A 21,588-nucleotide genomic window follows, 5' to 3' on the forward strand; every position below is an offset into this window, starting at 1 on the left:
CTTTGTACAGATTGTGTGACAGGAGTGTTTTGAACGCTCTGGATTCAAAGTTCAAGAGCAGTCTCTGGCTTTATCCCTCAATGTGTGCCAGCGATAGAAAGAACCACTGAGAAGACGTTATGCCAAAGAGAGTGACCTAAAAAGAGTCATCCGTCATGGTCTCTAAACAGTTAACAAGCTCAGCAAAGCCTCTTTTCTCATAGCTGAATTTCATCTTCTTGACCCTCCCAATAGACTAAGTACCCCGTACTTAAAACACAGCCCCCACCACTCACCCTCCAATTGAGAAAATGATTTTAAAAGGCAAAGCAATCAGTTTTCAACAGAGCCTTTTGGAAGGTATGATAATGGAAAATTAGACTACTCCATACCAAGCAATGTCTGTTAAATTTATCTTATCACTATATTTCTGTATGAAACCAGCCAGACAGAAGCCATGTCCGCACATAACCCCACATACAAAGGTGTCAATCGGATGGCTTTTGACGCAGCTCTTGCGTTTTTGTGAAGAACTGTTGCCCTGAGGTCTTCTACAGTTCATCTAGAATCCTTTTATTTGCTGGTGTAGTGTCGTGTCACCTAACAAGGCTGGTTGGTGAACAAAGTTGGTGAACTTTGTTTCATGAACTTGTTCCCTTTGATCCACTGGCCATCCTGGCTGGGGACTTGATAAAGCCACCACCTTAACCGAAACAAGTAATTTTTATGGCAGAAATTTCAAGCGCTATGACAAGCCAGTGAGAGATATGATTGGGCGGGGGCAAGCTTAGTCTGATATAACTTACAGACTTTTTTGTGTATTGAATTGACTAGCATGTCCTAGGTGAGAAGGCCGTAGCACTCATACCACTTACTACCACTAGATGGCATTATATTCTATTTGCATTTTCTCAAGTTTTATCCTCTACAGCATCCATAAATACTTTATCAACTTGGACATGTATTTGTAAAATTGGGTTATTTGTTTTCCTGGGTGTGCCTTTATGAGAATCTTTATCAGATTATTTCTGAAGCCACAAAACTCAAATTATCCCAGGTCACCTCCCCAAAGATTCACTTTCTCTGTGGATTCTAGAGGGTGAGAGGTGACAGTTTCCCCCTGAAGGAAGGGCACCATTTCCTTGCAGGAAATTGCTATCCAAGCATTGGTTTTTGATTTATTTTCTCTTATATTGAAGGTAGTGTTGAGGGAACACCAGCAAGGCCTTGAGGCATATTAAAATTCCTAACATCTTTCTTCTTTTTATCTTGAAATTGCTACTCAGTTTTACTTTCTACTTTAGTTTGTATGTGGCAAGCACGTCTTAGAACTGTCTGCCAATTGTCAACTGACCCACAGATGCTTGCCACACTTATGCCCTTTATAAACATCTTCCTGAGCATCCTCCAAATATTTTGTTTGTTTCTACTGCTATATAAATTTTATCTTTGGAATGGGCTTTAAAGGTTTAATCAAAACTCCACTTTCAAACTTGAATCACCTTTATAACATCCCTGGTGGTAATTGGCTTGCCTATATTTAAATGCTCAAAGGGGCAAGAGATTTCCCTAGCTGTCAAAGCAAGCCATTTGAAGTAGTAGTAATAATTATGGTGGTGACGGCTCACACAGAGTGTTATGTGTCAGGTACATCTGAAATTCCTTTACTGTTCTTCCTCTGACAATATTTGGACACTATCCTGTTTCCTGTTCTCTGACTACTTTCACCTTTTTTCTCTATTCCACAGATGTCCAGAATTAAAGAAAATATTCCAGCTAGGAGTTATCACTTTCCTTGTTCTAGTTTTGATCCTTTTATTGATTCATCCTAAGGATGAACTATATTAAGAAAAGTCAAGAGTAATGAATTAAAAAGTTTAAATATAGTCACAGACAAGATTGAATTTTCTATTTTAAAAAAATGCTTTAGAATTCTAGTTCTTGAACTACAGCCAAGAGCCCTAAGAATGTCAAAGCTGTAAGTGACGTGACAAACAGAAGCAGTCACTTGTCTCTCTCACCCTGTTCCAATCTTCAGGGACCTGAGTTGAACTTAGAGCCCTCCCAACAACTCCAGAGAGAGCTGCAATAGTGACATACATTTTGAGAAAAAAAAAATTGGTATCCATAAAGCAGACTTAACTTAGTACTTTTAATTTATGTGTTTCAGGGAGCTCTGGAACGTAACGAAAGCAAGATTCTTCGCTTCCAGCTTGAACTCTTGGAAGCTAAAGCAGAACTTGAAAGAAAGCTTTCAGAGAAAGATGAAGAAATAGAAAATTTTAGGTATCTGAGATTATTTTGACGAGCCACATTTGCATACTCCATAGTCCTTGACTGAACAGAACACGCTGTGTTTGGCCGCCTTTATGCCCCCTGCGGGAACATTACCAAAGCAGCTTAGCCCGTCTACCCCTATGCCAGATCTTTCTAGGAAGCTCACCACTATTAATATAAAGGAACACCTCTGTGCAATTACTGTCTGTTTTCAGGGTATTCTTATGATGGAGCAGCTTCTGTTCTTATAGAGACTCAAGAGAGCACACCAGAAAAGCATACTTATATGTACAAGGGCTGTGGGCACTGCCTGGTCTCCCTGTAACAAATCTCTTTCTTGGGCATTCAAGAAGCTGACTAATAATGCTGAAGAGTGGAGGAAAGGAACTAAATGTGATGCCGTACATTAAAATTAACATCGGATCAGAGTGAAATTTTCACACACCCCCTGCCTGCACCTGTAGCCATTTGTTTGGAGAGGGGCGGAAGCCAGGAGCTAAGCTGCTTATTGAATCCCCGTTGAAGTGGCTGAGTCTTAATGGTCAGGAAACTGAATTAGACAGGACTCATGGGTTGCAGGATCTTTTCTTAGCCTCATCATAACAAGCTGATGACTTTAGTCATTCCTCTTCTTAGCATCTCAGTGAAGTAAGGGGATAAAAGCAGCCCCGTTCATGTCACAGAAGGTGGTGAGGAAGATCAGTCAGCTGATGTTGGCAAAGCACTTCACACTGTATAGATCAAAGGCACAATTATAAACACATGGAATTCACTGTGATTATATCATTTATCTGATCTGTTCCGTTAAGTCAGTGCCATATGTCAGCAAGGAAAATCACTGGAGTCTGAGTTTCCACGGGCAACTTGCTTTCAACATGTTTGTTAAAATAATTTTTAAAAATTGTTAATATATTCAGTTGAACTGGCTTCTTTCCCATAGCCCCAGTTCAGACAAAACTCCCATGGGGGTCATTTTTTTTTTTTAATGAGAACATCAAGCCAGATTTGGGCCTCTGTGTGCTTTGAGTTATCCTTGCTTGCTCTCACTCACGGATACTTGCCTCTCTAGGGCTGACTGTGAGCATGAATTCTGGTCTACTTAAGAGGCTCTCACTCAGTGTCTAAAAGAATTTTTTTTTGATGAAGGGCAAAACATCAGGCCTTGATATTTGCCCTACTTCCTTCCATGAGGAACAAAAATGAACATTTCTTTGTGCAGTCAAAAAAAACACCTCATTTCAGGTAACATCAACCCTGCGCCTATTAATAGACCTAGCTTAGGGGAAAATGAATCCTCAGAGAGTCTGCCTCTCTCCTCAGGTACATCTGAATGTCTTAGAGCAGTTCACCAATTATAACAATCTTAGTGCAAAGGAAGCCGGAGATCCAAACAGCCAGGGCTGGGAGAAGAAAGAGCTGAACACTAGGCTGGGGCTGTGGAGGGACTGAAAAGAGAAGGGGCGGGTTGGAGGGTGGGGCGAGCTAGTCAGGAGTTTTAGTTAATGATCCATAATAACTATAATAGGTACATCCGGAAAGGAGGGATGAGCATATCTTACAAAATTTCACAAATGCCCTCTCAGACCGTTTCTGTGCCGGTGCAGATTGCATCTGAAGCTTCGGTTTGTCTGATTCTTTGGTCTGACTTCAGGGGCTGGGAGAGGAAGGGGCCCTCGGGCATCTGCACCGAATGGCAGGGCGAAGTACTAGCAGAGCAGAGGATTCTGAGCAATCGAGATAAGCCAGGCCAATTCTAGAACTGGAGGAAAATATGGCCTGGAGGTGAGATGAGGTTCGAGGTCCTATGTCCGCATAAACCTTGGGAAAGGCCACAAAAACTGAAGGAGGCGTGTGAAGAAGGGACTAGAGATGCCAGCGAGACTCAGAGGCGTAGACAAGAGCCCTGAGGGTGCGGCGCAGCAGCGGGGTGATTCATTCCCCTCCTCCTCCACTCCAGGGAGGACGCATCCCCACTGAGCCGGAGGCCTGTCGCTGGTGAAAAGTATGAGCAGCTGGGACATACGTGTCATATGTTTTGCTTGTTAAATACGTATTTGAGCACTTCATGTTGGCCAGACGCTGGGCCTGCTATTCTTGTCGGGGCTTCCTAAACTTTTATGGATGGATGAGGCTTTCTTTCTTTAAAAAACGTTTTTTTTTTTTTTTCCTACTGTGTTCTAATTGACGTAGGTAGAAGTAGGGAGGTGATAATGCAGTCACCAGTGGCAGGAGGGGAGGAGGTGTGGTGTCTGGCTCTGGTCCTCTCCATCCTGGCTACAGGAAAGAAGGCATAATGGCGGCTAGAATGAAGGCCAGCTGGCGGCCCTAACTGTCACCTGGGTCCAGACTCAGAACTAGGTTGAAAACAAGTGGTTCAGGTGGATCCAAATTTTCAGAAGCCACAGAAGCCATCCCTCCTCCAACTCAGGGTGTTCAGGGAAATGCTGAAGTGTGGGAGTGTCTTGTCACTGGCCCGGGGCCAGGACGGACCTGGCCTGTACTCTCTCAGGCACAGCCAGAGAGGTGCTGCTGAAGCTGTCGGGAATGAGGGCCTAAGTCCTGACTCTGTCAACACGCATTAGCTTGCTTTAGTTTGGTCGCCTGTGGAAGGGTTGAACAGACTTTCTGTAGAGGATCAGACAGTGTAGGGAAGAAAAAATTCTCCTTACCCTCTTTAGGGCTCTGGCTGATCGTAAGAATTAAACTGACTTAAGACAGTTTAACAGGAGAAACGTCTACACATTTTATTGAATTTTTACATCTAGGTGGGAGCCTTCACAAAAGAATGAAGACCCCGGAGCACAACCACAGCAGGCAGTTTTATCCCTTTAGACAAAGAAACAATAAACTTCTGAAGAATTGACAAGGCACAGCGATTTGGGCTAGTGGTAGTTCAAATACTGAAGAATTAACAAGGTTTGTTTATACAGCCCTCTTGGCTCCAAAGTCCCTCTCTGGTCCCCTCCCTTCCTTCTGTACAGGGGAGGGTATCTTTCACATGGGAGGTTTATCTCCTACATTCAGGGACGAAGGGCAGAGGTGAGAGTGGTCTTGCTGCTTCATTGTTTTCTGACTCCTTGAGCTTAAGATATTGAATAGCCCAAGGTGCCATATTCTGGGGTAGCATTGGAACAGCATCACTCGTAAATATTTTCAGCTTTGCAGGCAGGACTTCAATTTTGCAGTGTAGATTGAAAGCAGTTGTAGACAATAGAAAATCAAGTAGTCATGGCTGGATGTGGCCTCTAGCTTCTAGTTTGCCCAGCCCTGGCCTATATAGCCTTAGGGGTCTGCACATTATTTTTAATGTTCCATCATGTTTTCCTTCCATTTGGCCTGTTCCTCAGAATTCAGTGATGTCAAATTTCACACATGGTTTTAATTTATAAGCACCATCAAACTTAATTTCATTTATTGGCTGAGTCTCTGCCAGAAGAATATGTTTAAGTCTCTTCTCATTTCTAAGTAAAATATTTCAGCATGTCTTCAAGAAATAGGATTTCACACTTAGACATGGTATTTGGCTAGGAAAATACCTTGTTAATCATTCTAAAGCTAAATCACATGTATTAGAAAATTAAGGAAAATCTCGCATTTCTCTGATACAGATAAACAATCTTGCAGGAGACAAAAAAGTGACCTAATGAATTGACTGTCCGTTTAAAGTCATCAGTTTTTTCAAGTTTTAATGTCTTTTTTTTTTAATTCTAAATGTTAAAAAATGCATGCCGTGTTATCTTCATTTCAGGTGTACAACATAGTGATTCAACAATTCTATACATTACTCAGTACATTATAAGGGTACTCTTAATCCCCTTTACCTATTTCACCCATCCCCCCTACCCATCTCCTCTCTGGTAACTATCAGTTTGTTTTCTATGGTTAAGAGTCTGTTTTTTGGTTTGTTTCTTTTTTTTCTTTGTTGGTGTGTTTTGTTTCTTAAATTCCACGTATGAATGAAATCGTGTGGTATTTATCTTTTTCTGACTGACTCATTTCGTTTAGCATTATACCCACTAGATCTATCCATCATACCTTCTAGATCCATCCAAAATCCCATTCGTTTTTATGGCTGAGTGATATTCATATATAAATATTTAAAATGCATCACATATGTACATATGTATATACCGCATCTTCTTTCTCCATTTCTCTTATTTATGAACACTTGGGCTGCGTCCATAATTGTAATTAACATTGTAAATAATACCTCAATAAACATAAGGGTGCATATATCTTTTCAAATTACAGTTTTTGTTTTCTTCCGGTAAATAACCAGTAGTGGAATTACTAGATCATATGGTAGTTGTATTTTTAATTTTTTGAGGAACGTCCATATTGTCATCCACAGTGACTGTACCAGTTTTCAATCCCACCAACAACAGTGCACGAGGGCTCCTATTTCTCCACATCCTCACCAACACTTACTGTTTCTTATATTTTTTATTTTAGCCATTCTGACAGGTGTGAGGTAATATCTCATTGTGGTTTTCATTTGCATTTCCCTGATGATATGATGTTGAGCGTTTTTTTTTTTTAATGTATCTGTTGTCCATCTATATGTCTTCCTTGGAGAAATGTCTGTTCATGTCTTTTAACTATTATTTAATCGGATTATTTGTGGGTGTTTTGGTGTTGAGGTGTTTAAATTCTTTAGATATTTTGAGCACTTAACCCTTTATCAGTATGTCATTGGCAAATGTATCACTCAGTAGGTCTTTTAGTTTTGTTGATGGTTTCCTTTGCTGCGTAAAAGCTTTTTATTTTGAGCTGGAGTCCCATTAGTTTATTTTTGCTTTTGTTTCCCTTGCCTGAGGAGACATCTAGAAAAATGTTGCTAAAGCCGATGTCAGAGAAATTGCTACTTTGGTGTCTTGTAGGAGTTTTATGGTTTCAAGTCTCACATTTAGGGCTTTAATCTATTTGGAGTTTATTTTTGTATATGGTGTAAGAAAGTGGTCCTATTTCATTATTGTACATGTAGTTGTCCAGTTTTTCCAGCACCATTTTTTGAAGAGGCTGCCTTTTTCCCATTGCGTATTCTTGCTTTCTTTGTCACAGATCAATTGACCATATAATTATAGGTTTATTTCTAGGTTCTCTATTCTATTCTTTTGATCTATATGTCTATTTTTATGCCAGTATCATACTGTTTTGAAAACCTCAGCTTTGTAGTATATCTTGAAATCTGGGATTGTGATACTTCCAGTTTTGTTCTTAATTTTCAAGATTGCTTTGGCTATTTGGAGACTTCTGTGGTTCTATACAAATTTTAGGATTATTCTAGTTCTGTGAAAAATGCTGCTGGCATTTTGATAGGAATTGCATTAATTCTATGGATTACTTTGGGTAGTGGGGGCCTTTTAACAACATTTATTCTTCTAATCCACGAGCCTGGAATGTCTTTCCATTTCTTTGTGTCCTCTTCAATTGATTTCATCAATAATTTAGGGTTTTCAGAGTAGTCTTTTACCTCCTTAAGTAAGCTTATTCCTGGGTATTTTGTTATTTTGGTGCAATTGTAAGTGAGATTGTTTTCTTTTTCAAAGACTACAAAGATTTAATTGAAAATCACAGTGTCTCATTCAAGATATCTGCCCTTAGGGTTAGGGGCACCCCCAAATCCAGAGTTCCTCACAGGCCCATCCAGGCTCAGCAGTGAGGAGTGTGCAGGGCCGCAGCTCCAGCAGCTGACGGATGCCTGGCCTCCCCAACTTTCCTCTGGAGGGTGAGGTCCAGTTTTCAGATGCTTGCTGAGGCAGGGTCTGTCACCACTGCCTCGGACCCCTTTTGCATCAGCTCAGGCTCATCCTCACCATCCTGGGGAGGGTGGACCAGAACCTTGATTTCTCTTTCTATTAATTCATTATTACTGTATAGAAATTCAATGGATTCTGCATATTAATTTTGTATCCTATGATCTTACTGGACTGATTTATCAGTTTTAATAGTATTTTGGGGGAGTGTTTGTATATACTACCATGTCATCTGCAAATAGTGAAGGTTTTATTTACTTCTTCCTCACCGATATGGAGGACTTTTATTTCTTTTTGTTGTCTGATTGCTGTGTGGAGAGCTTCCAGTAGTATGTTTAATAAAAGTTGTGAGACTGGACATCGTTGTCTTAGTCCTGATCTTAGGGGAAAACCTTTCAGTTTTTCACCATTGGATGTAATGTTAGCTGTGGGTTTTTCATATATGGTCTTTATCATGCTCAGGTATGTTCCCTGTAAACCTACCGTGTTGAGACTTTTTTCATGAATGGGTGTTGTACTTTGTCAAATGCTTTTTCTGCATCAGTTGAAATGATCTGTGGTTTTTATCTTTTCTTTTGATGTGATGTGATGTATCATGTTGATTTGCAAATATTGAACCACCCTTGGATCCCAGGAATAAATCCCACTTGATCATGTGAACACTTTTTTAATGTATAATTGGATTTGGTCCACTAGTATTTTGTTGAGGATTTTTGCATCTATGTTCATCAGAGATATTGACCCATAGTTCTTTGTTTTTCTAGTGTTGATGATTTTGGTATCAGGGTAATGCTGGCATCATAGAATGACTTTGGAAGTTTTCCTTCCTCTTCTATTTTTTGAAATAGTTTGAATAGAATAGTTATGAAGCCTTCTTTAAATATTTGGTAGAATTCACCTATGAAGCCATCAGATCCTGGACTTTTGTTTGTTGGTAATTTTTTGTTTTTTGTCTTTTTTACTGTTTCAGTTTCATTGCTGATAGTTGATGTGTTCAAATTTTCTGTTTCCTCCCAATTTGGTTTTGGGAGGTTCTATGTTTTTAGGAATTTATCCATTTTCTTCCAGGCTGTCTAGTTTGTTGGTGTATAATTTTTCATAACATTCTCTTATAATCCTTTGTATTTCTGTGGTGTTGGTTGTTTCTCTTTCAATCTGATTTTGTTTATTTGAGTCCTCTCTCTCTCTCTCTCTCTCTCTCTCTCTCTCTGACTCTGGCTAGTGGTTTATCAATTTTGTTGACCTTTTCAAATAACCAGCTCCTGGTTTCATTGATCCATTCTATGGTTTTTTCATTAATTTGTGCTCTAATCTTTATTATTTTCTTCCTTCTACTAGTCTTGGGTTTTGTTTCTTTTTCTAGTTTCTTAGGTATAAAGTTAGTTTATTTGAGATTTTTCTTGCTTCTCGAGGTAGACCTATATAGCTATGAACTGCCTTCTTAGAACAGCTTTTGCTGCATCCCAAAGATTTGGGACCATTGTGTTTTCATTTTCACTTTTCTCCATGCATTTTTTTTAAATGTTTATTTATTTTTGAGAGGGGAGAGGGGCAAAGAGAAGGAGGCAGATAATCTGCAGCAGGCTCCTTGCTTTCAGCACAAAGCCCAATGTGGGGCTCAAATCCATGAACCAGGAGATCATGGCGTGAGCCGAAGTTAGACAACCAACCGAGCCACCCAGGTACCCCTGTATTTTTTAATTTCCTCTTTCATTTATTTGTTGACCCATTCATTATTTAGTGATATGTTATTTAACCTCCATGCATTTGTGTTATTTCCAGAGTTTTTCTTGTGATTGATTTCTAGTTTTTGGGTTTTTTTTTAAATGTTTTATTTATTTCTAGTAGAGAGAGAGAGACAGCATGAGCAGGGGAGAGTCAGAGAGAGAGGGAGTCACAGACTCAAACAGGCTCCAGGCTCTGAGCTGGCAGTCAGCACAGAGCCCGACGCGGGGCTCGAACCCACGAACCGCGAGATCATGACCTAAGCGAAAGTCGGACGCTTAACCGACTAAGCCACCCAGGCGCCCCGATTGATTTCTAGTTTTGTAGCATTGTGGTCAGACAAGATGTATGATAGGACTTCAATCTTTTTTAATTCATTGAAATTTGTTTTGTGGCCTAATATATGATCTCTTCTGGAGAATGTTCCATGTGCACTTGAAAAGAATGTGTATTCTGCTTTAGGATGAATGTTCTGCATATATGTTAAGCCCATCTGGTCCAGTGTGTCATTCAAAGCCACTGTTTCCTTATTGATTTTCATTTTGGATGATCTATCCATTGATGTAAGTGGGATGTTAATGTCCCCTACTATTTTTGTATTACTATCAGTTACTTTCCTCATGTTTGTTATTAGCTGTTTTCTGTATTTGGGTTCTTCCATAGTGGGTACATAAATACTTGTAATTATTGCATCTTCTTGTATTGTTCCCTTTATGATTACATAGAGTCCTTCTTTGTCTCTTGTTACAGTATTTGTTTTAAAGTCTATTTGGTCCAATATAAGTATTGCTACCCTGGATTTCTTTTCATTTCCCTTTACATGATAAATACTATCTTATCCCTTTACTTTTTTTTTTTTTTTTTTAAACAAAGCTTTATTTAAAAAATAGTTTGGCTGTTTTGTCCATCGTTTTTGGCAAACATGTAAATATTTTCAGTAACCAAAGATTGTCAGTGCCTTCTTTCCTCCCCCAAGACAGCTGCCCCTACTGGGTCCTGGGGAGGTCAGCCCTTGCTCAGAGGTGGATCAGTGTAGTGGTGTGTGTTGAGGAGGCACCTTTCTCCCGATTTGAAAGGTTGCATTTGCCTCTGCTAAGACCCTGATCTCACAGCCATACTTCAGCAGGGCTACTGGAGCCAAATCCAGGCCTAGAGATCCAGAGATCCTAGAGAGCCAGATCCAGGCCCAGAAGCAGCCCTTTGCTGAGATGGAAAGGCAGAGGGGTCACTCCTCTCTCTTCTCCCCTCCCTAGACACCCTGCAGTCTCAGCCAGTGCTCCTGCCCTGCTCTGCCATCCCCTGTGCCCTAAAGTCCAGCCCATCCCTGGGTCTCTGGGGAAACTGCCTCTGCTTTCTCCTAGGGGAGCAACATCTTTCCACTCCTCTGTCTATAGCTATCCAGGGTCTCCTACAGGTGGAGCACGCAGCTAACTGCCTGAAGTCGCTTCTCCTCTGCTTGAAGGAACTTTAGAAGTCCTAGTTAAAGATAGCGTAGATGACCAAGATGAGCAAGCTATTGCAGTAGCCAATCCCGGAAAAGAACTTGAAGAGCAGGTCAGCACCTGGCAAGCCTCAGGGCAGATGCCCTTCAGACTATAGCTGAAGAAGAAGGGAAACCAGAAGAACAGCAACATGCCCACGACCACAGGCACCAAGATGAAGTGTTCCTTGTACCCCTAGGCCACCTTGCCGAGGCACACACTGCTGCTTGCCTAGCACCGGGGGCACAGAATTCCATGGAGTGTGAGCTGGCACCTGAGAGGTGTCTGACAGGACCAGAGACCTGTAGGAGACAGTGTGACCAGTTTAGTTGCCCCTGGCCATATCAGTGGCCCCCCTCCCCACCCACATGACACTGCCCATTGTGCTGCTGTCACCTGGCTTTACATGGGCATATTGCACAGTACCTTGCTCTTGCCTGTACTTGTTGCTGCATCAGCCCATTTTCTGTAGCCAGGGAGGTGCTGTTGGGGCCCGAAGTTTTGCGCTTCTTGCTAAGTCTACACGCATCCAGCTTGGCTCAGCAGTCTGTGCTGGCCTTCATCAGTCTAGGCAGGGCATACGAGGAAGCAGATGCAGGAGGGCTGAATGTATGCCTCTCCTTGTTGAGGCTACCTTGTAGGTAGTCAGCACTGTTAGGCCGGCAGTAGAGTGAGAGGAGTGGTGGGAAGGAGATGACAGCCACGATGAGTCCCATGGCCACAGCTGTCTCTTCACTTTCAATCTGCAGATGTCTTTCAGTCTGAAATGAGTCTCCAGTAGGCAGCAAATAGATGGGTCTTGCTTTTTTATCCATTTGGTCACCCTATGTCTTTTGTTTAGAGCATTTAGACCATTTATATTCAAAGTAATTATTGATAGGTATACACTTACTGCCATTTTGTTACTTGTTTTATGGTGTTTTTGTAGTTCTTCTGTTCATTTCTTCTCTTACTCTTTTCTGTCATGGTTTGCTGGCTTTCTTTAATGATATACTTGGATTCCTCTCTCTCTCTCTCTCTCTCTCTCTCTCTCTCTGCATATCTATTACTGGTTTTTGATTTCTGATTACCAACACGTTTATATATAGCATGCATATAGCAATCCCTTAAGATTGACCACTCTTTTCTCCTCTCCCCTCCACGTTTTAGGTATATGGTGTCATACTTTACATCCTTTTATTTTGTGAGTCCCTTAACTGATTTTTATAGATATACCTAATTTTACTGCCTTTGTGCTTCCTGCTTTTCTTACTCTTCCTACCTAAAGTCTTTCTACTCAAAATGTCTCTAATATTTCTGGAGAACCTGGATGGCTCAGTTGGTTGAGGGTCTGACTCTTGGTCTTGGCTCAGATCATGATCTCATTGTTTGTGAGTTTGAGCCCTGTGTCAGGCTCTGCACTGAAAATGCAGAGCTTGCATGGGATTCTGTATCTCTCTCTCTCTGCCTCTTCCCTGCTTGGACTCTCTTTCTCAAATAAATAAACCTAAAAAAAGGTCTCTAATATTTCTTATAGGGCTGGTTTAGTTGTCATGAATGCCTGTAATTTTTGTTTGGGAGCTTTTTAACTTTCCTTCTATTCTGAATGATAGCCTTGCTGGATTGAATATTCTCAATTTCAGGTTTTTCCTTTCAGCACTTTGATTATATTATGCTGCTCCCTTCTGGCCTACAAATTTCTGCTAAAAAAGCAGCTTGATAGCCTTATGGAGTTTCCCTTGTATATAACTGTTTTCTTTTCTCTTTCTGATTTTAAAATGCTTTATAATTTCTTTTTACCATTTTAATTATGATGAGATTTGATGTGGACCTCCTTGAGTTGATTTTCTTGGGGACTCCCATTGCCTCCTGGATCTGGATTTCTGTTTCCTTCCCCAGATTTAGGAAATTTTCAGCTATTATTTCCTCAAACACACGTTATGCCCCATTTTATCTCTCTTCTCCTTGTGGAATCCCTACAATGCGAATGTTATCACATTTGATGTTATCATTGAGTTCCCTAAGTTTATTTTCAGTTTTTATTTTTTCCCCCTCTCCTGTTCAGCTTGATTGCTTTGTATTACCCTGTCCTCCAGGCTGAGAATGTGTTCTGCTTCCTCTAGTCTACTATTTCTTTTCTTAAATTTTTTTAGATGTTTAAATTTACTTTTTAATGTTGTTTTTGAGAGAGAGAGAGAGAGTGTGTGTGTGTGTATGTGTTTGTGAGCAGGAGAGGATCAGAGAGAGGGAGAGACACAGAACTGGAAGTGGGCTCCAGGCTCCATGCTGCCAGCACAGAGCCCAATGTGGGGCTCGAACTCACAAACTGTGAGATCATGACCTGAGCCGAAGTCAGAGGTTTAACCGACTGAGCCATCCAGGTGCACCTCTGGTCCACTATTTCATCTAGTGTATTTTTAATTTCAGTTATTGAGTTCTTCATCTCTGGTTCTTTTTTATGAGTTCTATATTTTTGTTGAGGGCCGCACGGAGTTCCTCCATTCTCTTCTCAAGTCCAGGGAGTATCTTTATGACCATTACCTTAAATTCTCTTTCAGGCATGTTATCTTGGTTTCATTTAGCTCTTTTGCTATGATTTTATCTTCCTTTTTCATTTGGAACATATTTCTCTTTTTCCTCATTTTGTCTAACTCTCGGTATTTGTTTCTATGTGTTAGGAAAGTCAGCTACATCTCCAACTCTCAAAAGTAGTGGCCTTGGGGCGCCCGGGTGGCTCAGTTGGCTAAGCATCTGACTTCAGCTCAGGTCATGATCTCACAGTTCATGGGTTCAAGCCCTGCATCGGGCTCTGTGCTGACTGCCAGCTCAGAGCCTGGAGCCTGTCTTCGGATTCTGTGTCTCCCTCTCTCTCTGACCCTCCCCTGCTCACGCTGTCTCTATCTCTCAAAAATAAGTAAAACATTAAAAAAATTAAAAAATTAAAAAAAAGAAAATAGTGGCCTTATGAAGATTAATAAATAAATAAATCTTCCCATATATCCCAGGGATTTTTCAAATTGCTGCTTCTATGCTGTATCTCTGAGGGACTGCTCGTCATGTTGTCTCTTTAAAGATGGGGTTCAGTCAGTTTCCTATTGCTCTCTCAGAGGCCATCCCGTTGATTTTTAAAGTTCCAGGTATTAAGCCTGATTGTAAGAACTTGTGAAGCCAGGCCTTTCTTATTTTCATAGCCAAAGATGATAGGGATTTGCCTTCCTTATATGGGTTCCTTGTGTCTAGGGTGCTTGGTGTGAAGGTCTGTTTCCCTCATCTCTGTGTCTCACTCCTGTGGATGATCCCATATGTCCATCTAGCTACTGACTATGTCTCCATCTCCGCCCTTCTTACTCCCTTCATTGTGGTCTCTTCTCTAATTTTAGCTGTGGAGAGTTGGTTCTGCCAGTCTTTGTGTTGTTTTCTGGTTTATTTGCACTTTTGTAGCTATTATCTAGTTGTATCCATGGGATGAAGGTGGGCTTAGGGTCCTCCTACTCTGCCATCTCCCCTGAAAGTCTATATCACATCTTCTTCATTCATCTATCGATGGACACTGAGGTTGCTTCCATACCTTGGCTATTGTAAATAATGCAGTAAACATAGGGGTGCACATATCATTTTGAATTAGTGTTTATGTATTTGTTGGGTAAACATACAGTAGTATAATTATTGGATCATATGGTAATTCTATTTTTGATTTTTTTTAAAGAATGTCCATACTGTTCCTCACAGGGACTGCACAAATTTGCATTCCCACCAGCAGTGCCCGAGGGTTCCTTTTTCTCCGCATCCTCACCAACGCTCATTATTTTTTGTTTTTTGATTTTAGCCATTCTGACAGGTGTGAGGTGATATCTCATTGGGGTTTTGATTTGCATCTCCCTGATGATGAGTGATATTGAGCATCTTTTCATGTGTTTGCTTTCCATCTGTGTCTTTTTTGGCAAGAAGTCTGTTCAGGTCCTATGCCCATCTTTAATCATATCATTATCATTACTATTATTTTTTGTATTGAGGTGTATATGTTCTTTATATATTTTGGAATTAATCACTTACTGGATATATCATTTGCAAATATCTTTTCCCATTCAGTAGGTTGCCTTTTTGTTTTGTTGATGGTTTCCCTAAAGTTGTAAGTTTTTATACTGATTTTTCCTTTTTTTTGCATTTGGTTTCCTTTTTCAAATTGCACTTCACATTAAGGGCGGGGGGCAGAAATTCTTACTATATTGTTCTGGTCCTGAGTGCTTCATTTTTTTTTTAACGTACTTGAAGGAGTTCTTATTTTAAAGATTTCTTGACTATGCATGAAAGGCGTTGATTGTCTAGAGGCCATTCTTTAGGCCTGTATCATATCCAAGCCTCTCAAACCATAGCACTTTCTACGGTTTGCAGGCACTCATGAAGATTCATAAACAACTGTGGAAAAGTACAGTTTGAAACATTGTCTGCTTAAGTAGAGTGTATCTCTGTATAGAGGATTTTGACACCAAACTAGGGGTGCTTTAGTGTTCCTGTAGAAGGAGAGTTAGCTGTGGCAAAAATGAGTTTCCCCAATATAAAACAAAAAAGGGTCTTAAAGCTTTTAGTGATGTTGATACTATGAGTCACTGTATAAGTCTGCTTGGGCTGCCATAATGAAATGCAGACTGGGTGGCTTAAACAACATAAATTTATTTTTCACTACTCTGGAAGTTGGAAGTCCAAAATAAGGTGTTGGCAAGTTTGCTTTCTCCTGAGGCCTCTCCTTGGCTTGCAGATGGCTGTCCTCCTGTCATATCCTTACATGGCCTTTCCTCTGTGCATGTGAATCCCTGATGTGTTTGTGTGTATCCAAATTTTCTCTTAATCAGATTAAATTAGGTCTCACCCAATAGCCTTATTTTATCTTAATCACCTCTTATAGAGGCCATGTCTCTAAAGATAGCCACATTCTGAGGTACTTGGGTTTAGGGCTTCAACATATAAATGGGGAGGTACATATTCAGCTATAACAGTCTGGGTTAACTTTACGTACTGGTATTCCTGAAGGATTCTGACATGGAAGCTGAACAAAATACCCGGACCTAAGGATAAGCATGAGAGGCTGACCTCAACTTGTGGAGGGCAGTGACATAGGGTTAGCAGAGGAGAGGTGCTGACTCTGGGCTTTACATTCTCCCATACATTTCCATAACTACCTGTGAGATTTCTACCTACCAATGGGGAGAGGGGCTGGTCATGAAAAGTGGCCGCTCCACCTGTTACCCAATTAGAAACTTGAGCTCCCCAACTATTCCATGTGGGTTATATGCTTTTCTGATTGACCTCAGAGTTCAGGACACATGTTCAATGACATTTCAATGCAGAACATAATTATAATCCAAAATGAATACATTTTTGCTCTTTGTGATAATGGGCTCCATGGTGAAGAAGAATAGGCAGGCTCTTCTCATGTCTGTTTTGTCTGTCCAGCACTATGTCCTGTTTCACAGGGTGAGCTTAGCAGGGTGTACGTTAGTTATAGCAGTCAAACCATCCTAGCTCACAAACACCAAATCTTGATGACTTAAAACTACCAAAGTTCATCTTTGTTTTGTCTGAGTCCAATGTAGGCTAGGCTCGTAAGTGAGCCACTGTTCCTCAAAGTCATTCAAGAACCCAGGTTCCTTCCATCTCTGTGGTGCCAGAGTCTTCCATATGTGGCCACCAAGTTTGCCATAGATGAGGGAGAGGGGATTACTGGATTATACAAGTAAAATTGTTGTATGGGTGAGGCCTAGAAACGTTTCTGCCCATGATTCAGTGGCCAGCATTCAGCCACATAGTCCCAAACTAACTGCAGGAAGGCTAGGAAATGATTGCCATGGGTTCCCTAGATTTGCTCATTGTTTTCCTGAACACACATCTATTGTCTAAGCTTCTGTCAGTTTGCAAATATAGTTTCAGCACAGGGTTTTTGTCGTTAAGAAGGAATATTGAAGCAACTCAATCCTCACACAGCAGTTGGTTTTCTCAGCCTACCCTTAACCATACTCCAACTCCTAGAGAAAGATAACCATGCTATTCTGGAAGGGCTAAGTAACCATAGGCCATTAGAGCAGTATTGCTTGTCCTTGGGACTTAAGCCTGGGTGGCTCTTTCTTGCCTTGTTCAGACATGTTTTACCATTGAAAATAGTTTAACTATTATGGCTGTCTAGAAGGGCATCCTTCCTTCATCCTTAGCCACTCTAGGAAATCTAGGGGTTTGCCTTACACCTTCCCTTAAGGGATCATAGGTAAGGCTCAGACTGTCCCACTGGAAATTCACAAAGATTCTCTCTGGTACTTTCCCTGATTCTTCTGAAAAGTTGGCCTGGGAGTCTTAATCTATTATGATGCTCACTAACCTAACCTTTCAACCGCTATGTTTTTAAAATGACAACCCCTTAGACTCATTTTGTTAATTACCCAGAGTTTTCCTTGAATGTTAATTTTTTTCTGTTTCCTAAACCATTATGTGCACAGCAGGTAACCCTTCTTAATTTGGGTGCATTATTTTTTCCCCTAAATGTTATCTAAAATTAGGAGGAACCAGCAAAGCACTATTGACTCCCTGCAGTCTAGCCTGGATTCTGAAACTAGGAGCAGAATTGAAGCGGCACGGCTGAAGAAGAATGTGGAAGGCAACCTCTGTGAGATGGAACTCCAGCTTAGCTGTGCCAACCAACAGGTGTCAGAGACAACCAAATACCTGGGCCAGCTTCAGATTCAAATCCAGGTACCAACTGCACTAGAGGGGCAGGGACTAAGCAAACCACAAGGCAGATTGTGTTGAGAAATAACGGTAAGCACAACAAATCTAATTCTGCATGAGAGCAGGAAGTGGTGAGTTTTGCTCAGAGTATGCATGCAGGTGCATATCCCATTGAACTCAGAGCAATCTGTGCCCCAGGCCTGTATTTTCTCTCACAGGACCTTCGGGTGCAGCTAGACGACAGCACACACCTGAACAGTGAGCTGAAGGAGCAGGTGGCTGTGGCCGAGAGGCACAATTCTCTTCTCCAGGCTGAGCTAGAGGAACTGAGGTCCTTGTATGAGCAGACGGAATGTGGGCGCAAGCTGGCGGAGGAAGAGCTCTTGCAGACCACAGAGAGAATCAATCTTTTCCATATCCAGGTGAGGCCCATAAACTCTCCCCATTAGCTGTATGAGCTGGGTGAAGGCAATGGTTTCCACATATTGTTCAGCTTTGGGCCATAATAGTTGCCATGGCAGGCAATACATTGTGGCGTATGAGGCATAGGGAGAGTCTTTGACAGCAATGGGCACACTTTTCATTCATGTATTAGGTTCCCAGGGCTGCTCTCACTTGGAACTGCAAACTGGGTGGCTTAAAACACCAGTAATGTATTCTCTCACAGTATTCAACTCTAGATGACCGAAACCAAGTCGTTGGCTGGGCCATGCTCCCTCTGAATCTCGCAGGTCAATCCTTCCTTGCCTTTTTCTAGCTTTTGGTGATTTTTAGCAATCTTTGGTGTCCGTTTGCTTATAGATGCATCACTTCAACCCTCTGCCTTCACATGGAAATCTCTCTACATATCTTAGCACATCTTTCCTCTGTTAGTATTTGTGTCTAAATTTCCTTTTTTTATAAGGACATCAGTCATACTGGATTTGGACACCTCCTAATGACCTCATATTAACTTGATTACCTCTTTAAAGCCCCAATTTCCAAATAAGATCACACTTAGAGACTTCAGCGTATCTCCTTTGCACATATCTCCTTTGCTTATCCACAGCACAATGTCCAAAACAATGGACTCTCAGGGCACCGACAGCCAGGAAGCTTGGGAGAGATGAACGTTTCCTAGTGTACCAGAACCATTTGCCTGTTTCTCCTGTTCCCTCCAAGCCACGTGTTCTCCCAGCTTCCCAGGATATAAAAAAAAAAAGAAAAAAAAAATGCTCCTGCCTCAGCGCCAGGAGATTTCTAACAATTCTAAGTGGCTGCTGACAGATATGAGCTGTCAGGAGTCTGGCTCCCCATGGAAGGTTATATAAGTGACATGAAGCAAGAATTCTTAGATCGTTTGCCATTCTCAGCGAACCAGGGGAAACCATAGTGTCTAGGACAAATGTGTATAGTAAATGGATCATTCAACATTTACAAGACACCCACCATAACCTGAGGAGTTGTACATGGTATATATGCAGAATATCTCCATTGTCCTAAAAAAAGTGAAGAGGCAAGTAAGGAACTCAGTGCACTGCTGGAGTATAGTGTCAAAGCAAGCACATCCCTACAGAAAGCACTCCCTGACAGTCCTAGGCCTAGCTAGATGCACCATATGCTTAATCAGAGTCATGAAGGACACACAAGTGACCTGTCAGGTAGAGAGAAAAGCCGAGGACAGAAGCATGGGGGAGGAAGAGATGTGGGCTGCTGAGGGAACTGGCTGTAGTCATAGAGCATAGTGGGGCAGTGGTAGGAGAGATCAGAGAAACGATGCTAAGAGGCAGGGACAGCCAGGGCCCCCAGGAACCCTGAGTCTGAAGCTGGTGCAGTTTGAATTCCGTCTTGCAGCTAATGGATATCCACTGAAGAATTTTGAGTAGCTCAGAGTGAAATGATCAGATTTTCATTTTAGGAAGTTGACTCTGATGATTGCTGTGAAGGGTGGATTAAAACAACTATAGACAGAATTGCCGTACTCTGGAGTATGTAGAAGCATCATTTTGGTTGCCACAGTGACTGGAAAGTGCCACTGACATTTAGTGGGCAGGGTTCAGAGATACTAATATTTGTGTTAGGAACTGAGTAATCCCACTTCACAAACAATTGCCCTTCCTGGAATGCCAGTTGTGCCCCCACCGAGAAATGCTAGAAAAAGGATCAGCCAGTGATGTACCAGCTGGGAGGCATCACAATTAGTTTTTGCTTACAGTTTGACTTTTGTATCCGTCAAAACATTGTGCATGACACAACACTATGTAGATACCATGTGATACGGAACAAATAGACTGTATGTTTTGCATAATTGCTGGCAGGCTAACTCGCTTCAAGGTTTTCTCTCTCAAGAAAGCTTATCTGAATACAATGAGCAGGATTCTTATAAAATAAGATATTGAATTTTTAAAAAGTAATCGTCTATCTGTATTACTTACTAGCTATTGGTAATAAATCATTTCCCATGCATATTATGACTGATTATGCAGCAGTGGATCCCCATATGATGAAAAACCACTAGCGGAGAGAGAGAGAGAGTTGAGGACATCAACCAGGACAAAAGCAGACAGAGGGGAGGAGATGAATTTGAAAAAGCAAAAACAAAAAGAAAATTAGGCCATGGAGACCTGATCTCCAGGGTGGGGTTTCTGAGAATGTAGGTGTATAACAGAAACGAACACAAAAGTGCAAATTTTCAGATCTCATTTCAGACCGACTGAATCAGAATCTCTGCAGTGGGACCCAAGAATTAAATGACTACTCAGATGATGCTGTTGGCGCAGAGACTACCCTTTGACCAGCATACCGGGGTGATACTACACTGCTCACAAGGACCTCTCCCCAACCTTAATCATGTGGGGACACCTTGCAATTAATAGAATGCTGTCAATCTTTTGATAGCATAATGAATCTTTTATGGAACGTTCTTAGTTCCTTCTGCATTCCCAGACCTCTAGGCCTAGAATAAACATACAAGGCCAAACTTATCCTTGGGTGATTACATGTGTTCTTTCTCAAACCTGAACTGTGACAATCTAGATTGCCCTTTTGCACAATACCACCTAACCCCCTTCCTCCCAAAAAGAACCAATTAAAGAGCCATTCGGCCTAAAAAGATTTTGACCATTATCTCCCTAGTAGATTTTAAATGATTCTATGCATAAACGAGTCAGCATTTATATTTGTATCTTCCTTTACAAAGAAAGAGTGTCTATGGAGTTACGTGCTGTGAGCATCCAGAAAACATTCCAGCGACATACACTTATCCCCCACACTGCTACCAGCACCAAGGAGAATCCTGGGGTGGGGACAAGGGGCACAGAACCTAGCTCTCTGTGAGGACAGAGCATGGCAGCCTTGATGCAGATGCTTCGTGCCATTGAGGAAGCAGGACAGAACCTGTGAGCCTGGAATAGCTTTCTTTCTATTTCTAAGGTATAACCCTGCCACGGAGAAAGGCACGAGCTAGAGAAAAGTGAAAGGACAATGAAGAGAAATCAAAAATAGGAAGCCTGTGCTTTTTATATCCATTCTCTGTGCTAAGGTTTCACACCCTCAGAAAAGCTGTGCTTCAAACATGGACCAAATAGCCGCAAAAGGAGCCTCAGCCTCTAGTGTCACAACCCAGGAAAGAAAGAATTAGGGCAGTACCCGCCACAGAACAGCAATAATCCGCCCACAGGGTGGGGGCTTCCTGAGGC

General features: G+C 41.5%; 1 protein-coding gene across 1 annotated transcript in view; it reads left to right on the top strand.

Annotated features, from left to right (window-relative positions):
- MYH15 (myosin heavy chain 15) overlaps nt 1-21,588 on the top strand; it is a 150,882-nt gene that overhangs the window by 103,555 nt on the left and 25,739 nt on the right. The window contains exons 33-35 of the mRNA XM_039244987.1: nt 2,150-2,265; nt 17,743-17,935; nt 18,130-18,333. Of these exons, the coding sequence (XP_039100918.1) occupies nt 2,150-2,265; nt 17,743-17,935; nt 18,130-18,333 (513 nt within the window). The remainder of the gene's footprint in view (nt 1-2,149; nt 2,266-17,742; nt 17,936-18,129; nt 18,334-21,588) is intronic.

The sequence above is a fragment of the Hyaena hyaena genome, unplaced genomic scaffold, assembly GCF_003009895.1.
Source record: "Hyaena hyaena isolate Hyena2069 unplaced genomic scaffold, ASM300989v1 scaffold_251, whole genome shotgun sequence".
Lineage (NCBI taxonomy): Eukaryota > Metazoa > Chordata > Mammalia > Carnivora > Hyaenidae > Hyaena > Hyaena hyaena.